General features: G+C 40.2%; 1 protein-coding gene across 1 annotated transcript in view; it reads left to right on the plus strand.

Moving 5' to 3' along the window:
• Positions 1 to 12,599, plus strand: part of col5a3a (collagen, type V, alpha 3a) — a 47,499-nt gene extending 34,900 nt beyond the window's left edge. The window contains exons 43-67 of the mRNA XM_068337985.1: positions 265 to 372; positions 471 to 524; positions 678 to 731; positions 828 to 935; positions 1,054 to 1,107; positions 3,641 to 3,694; positions 4,888 to 4,941; positions 5,019 to 5,072; positions 5,174 to 5,281; positions 5,395 to 5,448; positions 5,569 to 5,622; positions 5,759 to 5,812; positions 6,005 to 6,058; positions 6,142 to 6,249; positions 6,386 to 6,439; positions 6,534 to 6,587; positions 6,679 to 6,786; positions 6,865 to 6,918; positions 8,011 to 8,046; positions 8,505 to 8,558; positions 8,662 to 8,956; positions 9,130 to 9,242; positions 9,364 to 9,432; positions 10,041 to 10,274; positions 10,487 to 12,599. Of these exons, the coding sequence (XP_068194086.1) occupies positions 265 to 372; positions 471 to 524; positions 678 to 731; positions 828 to 935; positions 1,054 to 1,107; positions 3,641 to 3,694; positions 4,888 to 4,941; positions 5,019 to 5,072; positions 5,174 to 5,281; positions 5,395 to 5,448; positions 5,569 to 5,622; positions 5,759 to 5,812; positions 6,005 to 6,058; positions 6,142 to 6,249; positions 6,386 to 6,439; positions 6,534 to 6,587; positions 6,679 to 6,786; positions 6,865 to 6,918; positions 8,011 to 8,046; positions 8,505 to 8,558; positions 8,662 to 8,956; positions 9,130 to 9,242; positions 9,364 to 9,432; positions 10,041 to 10,274; positions 10,487 to 10,633 (2,190 nt within the window). The 3' untranslated portion in view covers positions 10,634 to 12,599. The remainder of the gene's footprint in view (positions 1 to 264; positions 373 to 470; positions 525 to 677; positions 732 to 827; positions 936 to 1,053; positions 1,108 to 3,640; positions 3,695 to 4,887; positions 4,942 to 5,018; positions 5,073 to 5,173; positions 5,282 to 5,394; positions 5,449 to 5,568; positions 5,623 to 5,758; positions 5,813 to 6,004; positions 6,059 to 6,141; positions 6,250 to 6,385; positions 6,440 to 6,533; positions 6,588 to 6,678; positions 6,787 to 6,864; positions 6,919 to 8,010; positions 8,047 to 8,504; positions 8,559 to 8,661; positions 8,957 to 9,129; positions 9,243 to 9,363; positions 9,433 to 10,040; positions 10,275 to 10,486) is intronic.
• The last annotated feature ends 1,250 nt before the right edge of the window (positions 12,600 to 13,849 follow it).

Below are 13,849 nucleotides of genomic sequence, written 5' to 3' on the forward strand. Positions count from 1 at the left end.
GATTACACTGTACCATCATTTCCCAACGCTGTGTGATAAAGATCTGGCTCTCAGTGTGGAATGCGTGATGAGACAGAGAGCAAAAAGAAAAGGTGACAGAAAGAGAGTACAGGAGAGGGCAGATATGGATGAGGTCTCAGACATGCTTCCACTGGTGTGAATGTCCTTCTGGTATGATTCATTTATCAGTATGTCATGCTGCTGCATGAAGATAAGTTTTTTAGCTTTTGCTACATGTGCAGAGTTTTCCCATCTGTTTTCCAGGGAGATAAGGGGCCTGTGGGTCCAGCTGGGAATGATGGGGAGCAGGGACCTGTTGGGTTGCCAGGACTTACGGGCCCTCCTGGGCCTTCAGGAGAGGATGGAGACAAGGTACTCACTGCACTGATCTAAAGAAAATACTCCTAGTCTGGCTGTATTGTTTGTATATGTGGCTATGTATGTTCATATGTGTGTACTTGCCTCTCCAGGGAGACACAGGCGGACCAGGACAGAAGGGCAGCAAAGGTGACAAAGGAGAATCTGTGAGTATGAATATTCAGGACAAACTTTCTTCTAATGTGGGCTGTTTATTGCCATAACATTAACTTTACAGTGTGTTAGCAGGACAAAGATGTGTTCATAATGTCTTTCCTATAGTAAATATGTATTTGTCTATTGCCCCTATGCTTCTTTAGGGACCCCCTGGGCCTGCTGGAATTCAAGGACTAGTGGGCCAGCCAGGACCTCAAGTAGGTTACAAAAATTTCCTGTAACATTAAAAACATTATTATATATTATCTTTCATCGTACACTATTCACAGTGCTAAATTGTCCATATATTTCAGGGTGTAGATGGTGAACCAGGTCCTCGTGGCCAGCATGGCATGAATGGGGCAAAAGGAGATGAAGGACTCAGAGGTTTTAAGGGGGCATCGGGGCCTCCTGGACTACAGGTAAAAACTAAACCACTGTAGTTCTTTTTACACATTTCTGATATCCCATTTATATAAGTTTGCATCAAGTTTCGTTTCATTACTTGAGAATCTGATAATCACCATTTTGCATTTGCAGGGAATGCCAGGCCAATCAGGGGAGAAAGGAGAGAGTGGGCATGTTGGCTCAATTGTAAGTACTCAGCAATCTCAGCATATAGAACACTCGTCTCAAGTATGCTGTTGTAGGCCAGAATTAGTCTCAAGTGCTTTCCAGCTCCAATTCTCAGACATCTTACGCTCTGCTTCATGATTACTCAGACTTTGACTGGTTTTAGTCATCTTCGATATTGGAGTTCAACTTGATTCTTAATTACTTTCACCGTTGAACGTGTTGTAAAAAGCAACTGTATGTAAGACAAAACCTGCACAAATTCATTGAGAAAATCAGCAGTGATTTAATATAACTGGTTTACTATCTATTCGTAGAATGAAAATAGTGGTTTACATTTCTCTTCACGAAGCATCACAGTCGTAGAGAGAAATGCATCAACATTAAATTCTTCATGCAGATGCGGAAAGGTTGTAAGTGTCAGGTTCAAGCTTCATTAAGCATTACCAACTCCCTCATGATGGCCTCAGTTTGTCCAAGAAGTAAACAAAAAAGCATCTGTTTTTTTTTTTTTTAAATTACATGACCAACAGGGTCCAATAAGCAGCATCAATACTAACATTATAATTACATCCTTTTAGAGATTTACCGTCAAGATTGAGGCATTTATGTTGTTCAACGATTGTGGATAATGCAGACCAAACTGAGTTAGTTGTAAATGTGACACTGGCTTGTCTTTAGTAAAAACAGACAAACAAACAAACAAACAGATGGGCAAATAAATAAATACAAATATAAATATATAACTAAAACAACTAAATCCCCATATTCTATAGAATGCATGACATCTTCCCTTCATATAACTGACACGGAGTACAATATATTAAAGGAATATCACAATTAATTTGTCTTCCTTAAAATGAGCTTCATATTTTTACCTATTGCAAAAATAAAGGATTTTTTTGAGCTGATTGAATTAAACACAGAGGTAAAATGCTAAAGTTTTAAGATCCTGTCTGGTGTGGGGTTTTCCAATTTATTCCCAACAGGAGTTGGGAAGTCTGCGAACGCATTCTCTACCAGTAACAACTCTGCATTACAAACGGTGGTAATCAGTTACTTATTTTTGAGACTGTTGCAAAAGAATTAGATGACCAGCTTCAAAACTGTATCTACTCTGGTACCAGACTACAACAAAAGTAGTAACAGCAGTCTGTATTTCTATTGGTAGAGAGTAAACACCTCCTGAAAAAGCAATGAAATGTAATCATTAGCAGGGCTAAGCAGCTGTCATTGGCAGTCGACTTTATGCCATCCAGTCAAGAATATTGTTATAGTACTGTATATAACGTACAGTGTATTATCATTATGCCTATTAAAGTATTCAGCCGTTATACACATGGGACCTTTATGAGAGAACACATACAGTAGATACTGTATGTGTTTGTTCAGCTGCTCTTTTTCTGTTGTCTCATGTTCCTCATGTTTCTACCACACATCTGCTTTCACTCATAATGTGTTATCTTTGGAAATGACATCCATGTGAAAAGGAAAATTAAAAACTTTTAAACCTCTTTCTCCTAAACCTGAATTCTCCATCCATTTTTTCAACACTTGATTGCTCCTCATGGTTCAGGGTGAATTACAAACTTCTACGTGCAAGAAAAATGAGTTCAGAGAATAAAGAAGTGGTCCTGCATGTAAATAGGAAAAAGGCACATAAGGAAAAAAAAAGACAAACTGACATAAAGGAAGCAGCGGAGCAATGGAATGGAGGGAAGAGGCGTGGCGCTGATTGTGAGCGAGAAGACGGTGTGACAGCTGCTAATCAGATTAGCCTCAGACTTGGCTGTCTAATGAGCATCCTCCTTTGTGACAGTCATCTCACAACGCCGTCAACCATGAACACATGCTCAACAAGATTCTCTGTAGCCCCTCTTCTCAACAGCCAGATTAGGGTTGAGAGAGAACAAGAGGAGAGAAGAGATGCTGAAAACTCAGTGGGGAAGTTTCATTCATGTGTGAGCGTTGCGGATCACAGAATTTTCTCCTCTAATACTCGAGTATCTCTCTGCCAGAAGGATATGTGTTTCCTGTAGTCCCACACAGTGTCTCCATGGGCAGATTGTCTGTCTCTCTCAACGTATTTACAACACAACTCTCCCTCCAAGACTACAGAGTGATTCAGAGCACAGCTCAACATCTACTGAAACTGAAGCAGATCTTGGGATTAATTGCTTGGCTCTCTCTTCAGCTGCACAAAAATGTCAAATCCCATGCAATCAGTGTTCCTGAGAGAATATTGTGTCGGAGGATAGAAGTTTCTTATTAATAAGAGCGAGCAAAGAAGTCGAGGCAGGGGTGAGGAGAGGGTTGTCAGGGCCTGTTTTGCATCGAGGATGTCTTCATCATGTAACTACAATAATGATCATAGATATTTGGGACATTGCATAAGCACGGGCTAACTTCTAACCCTCATTTAATTTGAGAAGCAACAGCTAAGCCCTTACTCACATCCAGTTTTACAACAGTCACATTTCCCTTTGTGTTTTGTTGAAGCTTATCCTTCTTGCATTCAGACCCTAATGAAATCATTTCATTTCTTTCCACGCAGGGCCCTCCAGGACAGCATGGCCCACGAGGCCCTCAGGGACCTTCTGGGGCAGAGGTACGCTAAAATGAGATGTTTATTAAAATTTTATCATGTCTGTCTGATATTTTTTCCTGAACTCTATTTCTTCCTAGCTTGCATTTTGATATAATTTAAGGAGATGTTTGTATTTTTTAATTTTATTTAACTTTTTTTGCATTATCTGATTTCTGCAAATTGAACATGATATAATCCTGTGTGAATATTAGGGATCAAATACAGTATGTTCAAACGATGATAGCTGTAAGCCTCTGGGACTTGTGATGTTTCTGCTTTGGAATCAAGAGGACTTGTATTTAATATACAACATTAACTAAATTTAAATGTCTCTATGTACACAGCAGGCACTTATATTTTCCAGCCTCTCATTTCCTCATATACTGTAGTTCCTTTGAAGAATTCGTGCTGCTGACCCTCCTCTGCTTTTTAAATTTGAATTATTAAATAGTATTAGGATATAATCCCTGAAGAGAGTTATATTTACTGTGTTATGAATCATTAAGAAGTATTAGACTATCATTCCTAAGAAGCAGTTATATTTACCTCTAGTAATGGCCTCTCTCTGCAGCCTCAGACAATGGTCAATTATTTAGCAGTGAGCTGCAGAAATTTGTATAAGCCATATTGCTGCATGACAAGAAGCATGGAGATACAGTGGTGCGGAAAGGGTGGGATTCATAAAAGTGAAAATGGGATGGAGTGCATGAGAGGAGTTGAGAACAGAAGCCTAGTGGTAGTGAATGGCTTAACTCAGCTCTCGTGTTTGTGCATTCTACTGGAGACGAGCTTTTTTACTGGGTCCATCTCTGAGACACGCACATTGTGCTGACACACATACATGTACACAAACGTTGATGCGTATACAAATACACACACAAACAAACCAATGATTGCATTGAAACAGAATGCTTCCGAGCAAACCTGATACTCGGTATTTTTCCTTGTATTGTGATAATTTTGTTCAAGTTTCAGATGTCTTTTTGCAAAAACTGTCAGCAAACATGATAAAAATAAACTGCAACAAGGATTTTCATTCATTCATTCATTCGTTGTTGATCCCCACTTCATCTGCTGTCGCGGGGTGCTGGAGACTATCTCAGCCAACTTCGGTGGGTGAGGCAGGGTGCCCTCCGGGTGCGATGCCAGTGAAGGAGTTGGTTTTCAAAAAATCAAGTCCTTGTTTGACACACTCCTCTCTCTTCCTGACACAGGGCCCACAGGGGATGGTTGGTGGAGTTGGTCAGCCTGGATCTGTTGGGGAGAAGGTCAGCATTTTTCTTAGCAGCTACATAAAAACAAATACAGTAGTTTTGTCTCTTACCAAATGCTCCTTCTCTTCCAGGGTGAGGAAGGAGAAGCTGGAGACCCTGGGATAGTAGGAAAGCTTGGAGTTGCTGTGAGTTGCATTTGTTGTTCCTGTGTCACTCAACATCGCTTTTCCATTGCTGTTTCACTTTGCCCAATCATCTATTATCGTTTTGTATGTTGGTGTCCCAGGGTGTTAGAGGCGATGTGGGGGAGAAGGGTGACTCTGGCCCTTCCGGTGCAGCTGGGCCTCCCGGACCAAGAGGAACTTCAGGAGATGATGGGCCCAAAGGCAATCTTGTGTGTATTTGACTTTCTGGATCAGTGACTTTTTTTGCTCTATTTGTCAATTTCATCAGTTTATTAATGTCATCTGCTGCTTTTTTTTTAAAACTCACTGCTTTTCCCAATAGGGCCCGATTGGTTTCCCTGGAGATCCAGGACCCTCTGGAGAACCTGGCATCAATGTAATTATTTTATTTTATTTTATTTTATTTTATTTTATTTTATTTTATTTTATTTTATTTTATTTTATTTTATTTTATTTTATTTTATTCACATGTTTATTTATTTATATTTTCATTAAGGGAGCAGATGGAGCACCAGGGCCCAAAGGAGATATTGGAGAAACTGGAAAAGCTGTAAGTAGTAATGGTTTTTTTTTGTTTGTTTGTATTTCTTGCTGCTCATGTTGACGATTAAGTTTTATATACTTTTGCTGAATTCTTTACTCTCTGTGATACTTTAAGGTTCTCCTCTCTTCTCTATACTTTGTAGGGACCTCCAGGAGCATCTGGAGAGCCAGGTTCCACAGGACCTCCTGGTAGAAGAGTGAGCTGACCATTCTGTATATGTTTGTGTGTGTGTGTGTGTGTGTGTGTGTGTGTGTGTGTGTGTGTGTGTGTGTGTGTGTGTGTGTGTGTGTGTGTGTGTGTGTGTGTGTGTGTGTGTGAGAATGTGTTTGTAAAAATGTGTGTTTGTGCACTTACATCACCTCAGTAACATTGTTCTTCTCAATCCCAGGGCCATGTAGGAGCTGCAGGAAAAGAAGGGAAGGAAGGCTTAAAGGGATCCAAGGTAAGAACAGTAACTTGCAGAAAGCGTTGTGGTTTTTCATGGGGCCTTTTACCAAATCTGATATCTGTTCCTGTGCTCTGCAGGGGGCAACAGGAAGCCACGGTCCAGTAGGGAAGACAGGCCCAGTAGGACCTCAAGGGCTGCCTGGGAGGCCTGGTGCAGAAGGTCTTCGAGGCATTCCAGGTCCCGGGGTCAGTTTGAAGCAACATCATTCAAGAAATCAGCTGACACGATTATTACGTCAGAAATAATTTAGTGTTGGATCTTTGCTGCAGCTTTCTGTAAATTGATATTTAATTCATGTTTCATTATTTTTTTATTTTGTAGGGGGAGCATGGGTTAAGTGGGCCACCAGGACAAAGTGGACCACCTGGACCAATTGTAAGGCTCTTATTTGGGCATTTTATAACAAAAAACCCCCAAAACAAACACGTTAAAATTCTTTGGCTAACTATTATGTTCGATCTTATCTCAGGGGCCACCAGGACATCCAGGACTAAAAGGAGACCCCGGAGACAAGGGCGATAAAGTGAGTGTTTAGTCCTTGAAGTAAAAAAAAATTCTACTCACACATCCAAGCCCTGAGAAACTGTGACGACGAAACAAATTTTTGGTTTAAGGGCCACGGTGGATTGATTGGTCTAATTGGGCCCCCGGGAGAACCTGGTGAGAAGGGCGATAGAGGTCTTCCAGGGAGCCAGGGTACACAAGGACCCAAAGGCGATGAGGTACATAACTTTAGGAACTGACACAGTAAAATAATGAAGTTGACTCCACTAACAAGGTATACATGATCTTTTATTTAGGGTTCATTTGGCCCACTTGGACCCACTGGTCCTCCAGGACCACCTGGACTTACTGTAAGTGACATAACCTTGAAAATATGTTTTCCATGACATAACAATTAATAACTTTTCAAACATTGAACTGTTGTGAATGCACAACAAAAAGGAGAAATCATCCATAGGCATAATTGTTGCCCTGTTGCTTTAACAATCTTGATGTACTTTTTGGACACCTTAATATCAAGTTGATAAAACCTTAAATGTGTCAAACTCAAGGCCTGGGGGTCAAATGTGGCCCACCACAGCATTTTACTTGGCCCGCAAGAGCATAAAAGGTCAGAATGTCTAAAAATAAATAGTTTTAAACAAAGTGAATGTCATAACTTGTGTTTGATGTTATTTTTCTTTATTCTCTTGCATAGTTTGATCCTTGATTGATGGAGTTATGTGGGTTTCATAACCTGACAAATTAAAAAGATTTATGTTACAACAGAGAAACAAGCAAACCTACTGTATGTTCTCTGTGTAACTGTAATGTTTGTTAATAAATTCAGAGTTATTTAACATTAAGGTGTATGTAGTTACACTTATTTTACAATACAATGAGTTGCATTTATAAGTTACACATGTGTAACTTGTAAGTTACATCTGGCCCTTTGAGGACAGCTGTTATGATGGTGTGGCCCTCGGTGAAAATTATTTTGACACCCCTGCCTTAAACCATCAATTTTGCAAAGATCCTGCTAGCGTGAAACAACAAAGTGTCAAAAAATGAACAAGAAGAGATAAGGATTTGAGGTTGTAGTCTGTCCGTTAAGAAAAGGCATCACACCCCAGTGCGATCACTCATTTATATCTTTGGCTGATCACCAGTGACTGTCTGCCTATTGAAAGGTCACATTGAATGTTGATCTCAGGAGTTAGCTGATGATTTGAGCCGAGCACTAAGCACTGGCTCTACCCAGGGTGAATGCCGTCCTTTTATTACTCATTGCTACCCGTTAGTGAAAGTATTGACTTTGACCGTGAACTGCCATCTCACTAAGCAGGTGCTTAATTTTACAACGAATTGCTGATGAGTATTTTGTTGCAACTGCTTGAGTAATCTTCTAAGTTTAGATAGCTTTTATCATTTTATTTCTAACTCACTTCTTTCTCCATGTTTAGGGTACATCGGGTGAGAAAGGATCAAAGGGAGAAATGGTGAGTGCAGCAATCTGTCTTATTTATGCACTTCCATTCCTGTAGCCACAATCCAGCTTGGTTAGCAGCTGTCGGGAGCATACGTTAGTGGAGAGAGAAAAGAAGTGTTTGTTGGCGTAAATGTACCATGCTCTATAATCATAATGCTCTTCTGTGTTTAGCACATGTCTTTGGAGCCAAAAGCCTGCTGTACAGCCATGCTTGCCTTGAGTGCAATTTTTTTCACTAGTCTCTTTTTAATAGGATTTGGTTCTGGTGTGTGTGATGTTAAGTAAAGCCCGTACAGTGAGTCTTTAGTGTGCCAAGACTTTGACCAAAGAGTGCTGATGCACACAGCTGGATAATCCTATAAAGTAATAGCCATGTCTGCCTGGATAATACTGGGATTTAGCCAAGTGTTGTGAGTGAGGCTGCAGGTGAGACATGACTGACTCGTTTTGCCTTCTTCTAATCTCAAGGGTGTTGTTGGTCCCAGAGGCGATTCGGGTCCTGCTGGCCCCCCAGGACCTCCAGTGAGTCCCGCCAAAGATCCGCAACATAGTGCTCTCTGTGCCAAATTTATCTCCTTCATCTTCATTCAATTTCCCTTCTTTCTTAACTTCTATGTGATACCAGGGACCTCCTGCGACAATGGTTCAGCCTCTTCCCATCAGGGAAGGTAGAGGAAAAAGACGGAGAAACTCCGATAGAGGAGGAGGTGCAGCTCCACCCATGGAGGAGGATTTGGATGTGGAGGAGTTCCTCCAGGGAGATCAGCCCATTGAGGACACTGAGGGAATGGAAGAAATCTTTGCCATCTTATCTTCCATGAAAACAGATGTGGAGTTGATGAGAAGGCCCCTGGGAACGTTTGAGAGTCCTGCACGGACCTGCAAAGAGCTCATGATGGTTCGGCCTGACTATAAAGACGGTTAGCTCAAACATTGCTTCAGTATTGAAGTCAGTTTCACCACACCCAGATGTTTTAAGCTAGAAGGTTTCTTGGTTTTACCAGCTGAATATCATTTTTATGTTACCCTAGATGTGTTCTTTTTACCAACATCTGGTAGTTGATTAATGTCCTGTCTTCGTGTGCTTTCGTAGGAGAGTTCTGGATTGATCCTAACCAAGGCTGTCACAAAGACTCCATCAAAGTCTACTGTAACTTCACAGCTGATGGAGAGACGTGTCTGTACCCTGAAAACAAGATTGAGATAGTTAGTCTCCAATCATTTACTCTCAGCCTTCACCAAGCTGAACTTGTCATTTCACATCACTCCCTATATCCTTTGATCCCAAAGCTTTTTTCCAAGACCCTCCTTTCTTGGTATTTTTTAGGTGAAATTGGCAGCATGGAGCAAAGAGAAGCCAGGAAGCTGGTACAGCCAATACAGGAAAGGCAAGCAGGTAAAAAAAAAAACCTAACCTGTTGACCCTAATTGAAATTGATATTCATATATTTGCATACTCAAGGATGTGCACATTAATTTGTATGTATTAGAGTGACCATCCGTGCTTCGTGTTTGCCTCTAAATCTACGCATCACTTGATTTGTATTAATTTATGAGACCTTATGCAATGACAGCATTACTAGTAGTTGAGTTAAGTCATCAGGGGTGACTTGCACGACAACGTCTCATCCACTAGCATTCAGGGCATCACTCTCAGGGCTTTTGCTTTTTATGTGCAACTGATCACAGGTGTCAGAATCCTCCCAGATAAACACTGAACAGTCAGCGCAATTGCAATTCACAGGCTTTCTCACAGGCCTTAAATCTCCTGTTTTTTATTCATTAATTTCTCCCTGCTTTACTTTCCCTTCTGGTTGTGAAGAGAAGTGTTTACTTTTTTTTACCCTTGCTTATTTAAAACTCACAGCCACATTCTTTTGTGGCTTGGCAAAAAAATTGTTTTTTCTCCACTTTGTGCTATTTTTTGTCATTGAAGGGTAATGTTGTTGTAAAGTTTTGTAAGTTTCTCTATGAAATCTAACTCTGTTTATCTGTGCTATCCAGTTCTCCTACAATGACAGAGATGGGAACCCTGTGCATGTAGTTCAGCTGACCTTCCTGAAACTATTGAGTGCCACAGCCAAGCAGGAGTTCACATACACCTGCCAGAACTCGGCAGGCTGGTTTGACAGTGTCTCTCGCTCCTACCAGCATGCCCTCCGCTTCCGTGGCAGCAATGATGAGGAGCTGACACAAGCCAAAAGCCCTTTCATCAATGCAGTGCATGATGGATGCCAGGTGAGGGCAAGGATATGAACTAAACATAAGATATAGCCTCAGTTAAAGTGTTTATGAATAGCCTTGCTGTGGACATCTGGTGCTTGATTTAATAAAGCTATAGCCTTCAAATGACTACAATATAGATTTAGGTCAAAGTTAGTGGAGTGAGCTGGTTAGACGGGAAAAAACACCAAGCAAATTTAATAATGGTTTTAAAATTTCTTTTCCAGTTCCGCAAAGGTCAGGAAAAGACTGTTCTAGAGATTGATTCTCCGACTGCGGAGCTGCTCCCAATTATAGATGTCGCCCCGGCGGACTTTGGCAGCAGTAACCAGAAGTTTGGTTTCCAAGTTGGACGAGTATGCTTCAACGGCTAACGTCTTCCAAAAAAAAAAAAAAGAAAAGACACAAAAACTGGACTTTTACCACTGCCCCAAAACAATATTTATTGTATTATTCTCCTGTATGTGGTGGCTTTGTGGTGCATTATTTAAGACTCTCCGGCAGCCATGTGCTATGGCTTTGCATCAATGAGACAAATGGCAAGAAAAAGGATGTGCAGCAGTGGTAACTAAAGCACATTTACCAAAGGGAAATATTCCAGTTAGATATATTTAATTGAAAGAGGGTTATTTTTCTCTCAGTGTGTGCTGTATCTTCTAGAATAATCAGGATACCACTTGGCAATGACCACTCATGAACAAGACAGGCCTGTCTGACCATGGAAATGAGGCAGGATGTCATTCTGTGGTATTGGTCATTAAGCGGGTTTTTTCAGATCATGGATGAACTAGTTGCTCCCTTATGTTTGACATAGACTCCACTGAATAAATCAGACAAGTAGTCATATTCATTTGCATGCTCAGATTTCACTAAAATGACAGCTGAATAGCGGTTGTGAACTAGCCTAGCATATTAATTCCTCACAGGCACGGCAATTAATTTCCTGTGTACAGAAATGATAAATTGTCCTTTTTACCCTTCAACTGCAGTTTGCTCAGTGAATTGCCTTGATTAGTATTCAATGGGCGTACCTAGTTATTGAACCCAACACTTACTTGAATGGATCAGGTTGTTTCCTTTATTGGACCGCTTCCCTCCATGGGCTTGATAATAAGCTTTTTGAGCTCTTCTTGTTTCCAAGGACTAAAGGACTGTATGCCCGATGAACATCCTGCTACTGTGGTAGTACACTGACATACCTCAGCAACTGGTTTTAGGGGAATTTTTGGGCAAAAATTAAGAACGTGCTAATTAATATGTTGTCTAGTTTTAACTGCAGTTCTTTGCATCGAGAGACATTTCACACATCTCTTGGAAGCATTGTGTAACTGCTGACATAACCTGTATGTATGTTTCTACGCTATTCAAAGGTTTTATTCATATTTTGGAATGTCAACATAATATTCGTCAGTTCATATGACTTGATTTGCTCTTCTGTGGTGCTAAAGACAATTCTTTGTATTGTGTCACTGCGTTTGTCCTCTGTGGGCAGGATTAAAGGACCAGAGAGGGACGGTGCTATTGCTTTTTCAGCGACATGAAATGCCATCAAATACTTGGGTTCCAGTCTACTGTGATTTTTCTCACATCATTTGGCTGATTGTGCCAATTCGACAAGACCAGGAGGTTATGGTCAGTTCAGAGCAGTGAGGTTGGTGACATTAAAAGAAGAATCCAATCCTGAATTTAATTTTTTTTAAAAACATGATTTTAGATAGAAACACCAAATTACCCAGCATCAACTCCAGAACTAATGGGTAGCATCAGCTAGCATTTTGAGAACTTAATCCCAGGTTATTTGAACTTTTTCAGTCAAAGGAGCAGAGCTATGAATCATTATCAACACATCCTGAGAAAATTACGGAGCATGCTATTATAGTACCATGTTGTTCCATTACTCACTGTCTGCAGAGCAGCTCAGGTTTTGATTTCAGATGACATTATTGTCGCAGTCCATCACTGCTTGTCATCTTAAACAGATACTTCCTCAAATTTACAAACACATATGAATTCTGTCTTTCTGTTAATTTCCCTTTTGGCAAATGACATTTAGTAATGCTCTGGCTGCCTCCTTCATATGAAACAGTGGACTATGTTTCCTGCATGTGTAATGTTCATTTCTGCTGTTCAGTTCCTTATAATAACTAAAAATTCTGGTAAATAAGTTCCACTCCTCCTGCCCCATTTTGCTCTGCCTTTCCTGTATATAGTGTTTATTGTACTAATTTTATATACTGTACAGCTACTCTGAGGACTTAATGAGCAGTAACCTGTTGCCTGAATGAAAAACAAATGTATTTGTCAAAAACTGACGTGCGAATAAACCCAAACAAGAAACAATTCCCCTTTTTTTTCCCCCTCTCCCTGCTATACAAGCAACTTAGAACAATATTCAAGAGAGTATGTGACTGTCTGTAATGTTCAGACTAACAAGGATATGCACAGTCAACTAGATCTGCAGCATTCACTCAACAAACAACCTTACACAACCAATCCGTTAAGTGCATTTCTTTCATTTTTTGTTTTTCTAGAAGGAAGGTAATTAGGAAACAGAAACGAAGGGAATGTAGAACGACTCATGTTGAGGAAAGACATGACCAAATATCAGAAACATAGAAGGAGGAGATCTGGTCTGTTTGGTGATGTAGCAGGAGCTTAGATAGATATTCTTCAAGACAAACAATCATTACTTGAAGCTATCTTTGTTACAGCAGTTTCCCCACACCCCTTTAACACACTCTATTTTTCTGTCTGCCTCACTTATCTATCGCTACAGCAAACACACGCAATGACTACTTTTTGCTCCGTTCAAAGACTCATAGCATACATACATAGTCGTCCATACTGATTCTCATTCAGGTATTAAAGTGTGAGGAGTTTATCCCCTTTGGGCACCATTGTTCAAGGTAAGCATTAATGGCAGGATAAAGGTTACCATGTTATTTTTTTCTCTTTTTTTCTATCTTCCACTCAATTGAATTTTAACCACACTAAGCTCTTGACCAAGAAAGGTCATTTGTCACCTCTACCTCAGAATAACGATCAAGTAGAAATGCGGTGGGACTGTAAATATGGTGTTTCTACACCACTGTGCCCTTTTCACTTGGTCTCATTCAACTAGTGCCAGTCATGGTGTCGACATTATGTCTCCAATGTTTTACATTTCTTGTGCTGAAAGCTGAACCTTTGTTACTGTATAGCACCACTTAAGTGCTATATAGCTTTTTTCTCTTTTGAGAGTCACAGTCGACTAATATATAATTAGAAAGGAACTTAGTAGAGAATATATGTCCTTGAAGGCCAAACAATCCTCCACACGTCTTTTAGCTTACCATATTTATCATACATCTCACATCCATTTCCATCAAAATCAGTTGTGTTTAAGGAATTTGGGAATTTGAAAACTTACCTGAAAAATAATCTCAATCAGTCTCTTTACACAGTGTTGGCATCAAACTATGATACATTCATGCCTTATCATGCCTGATAGTTCCACTTAATTTTCTGGAATTCTGTTACATGGTTTATACAAGTCCTGCAAAGAAACAAAACAAGTAACTAACCAACCAACCAACCAACCAACCAACCAA

This window comes from Antennarius striatus, chromosome 16, assembly GCF_040054535.1.
Source record: "Antennarius striatus isolate MH-2024 chromosome 16, ASM4005453v1, whole genome shotgun sequence".
Lineage (NCBI taxonomy): Eukaryota > Metazoa > Chordata > Actinopteri > Lophiiformes > Antennariidae > Antennarius > Antennarius striatus.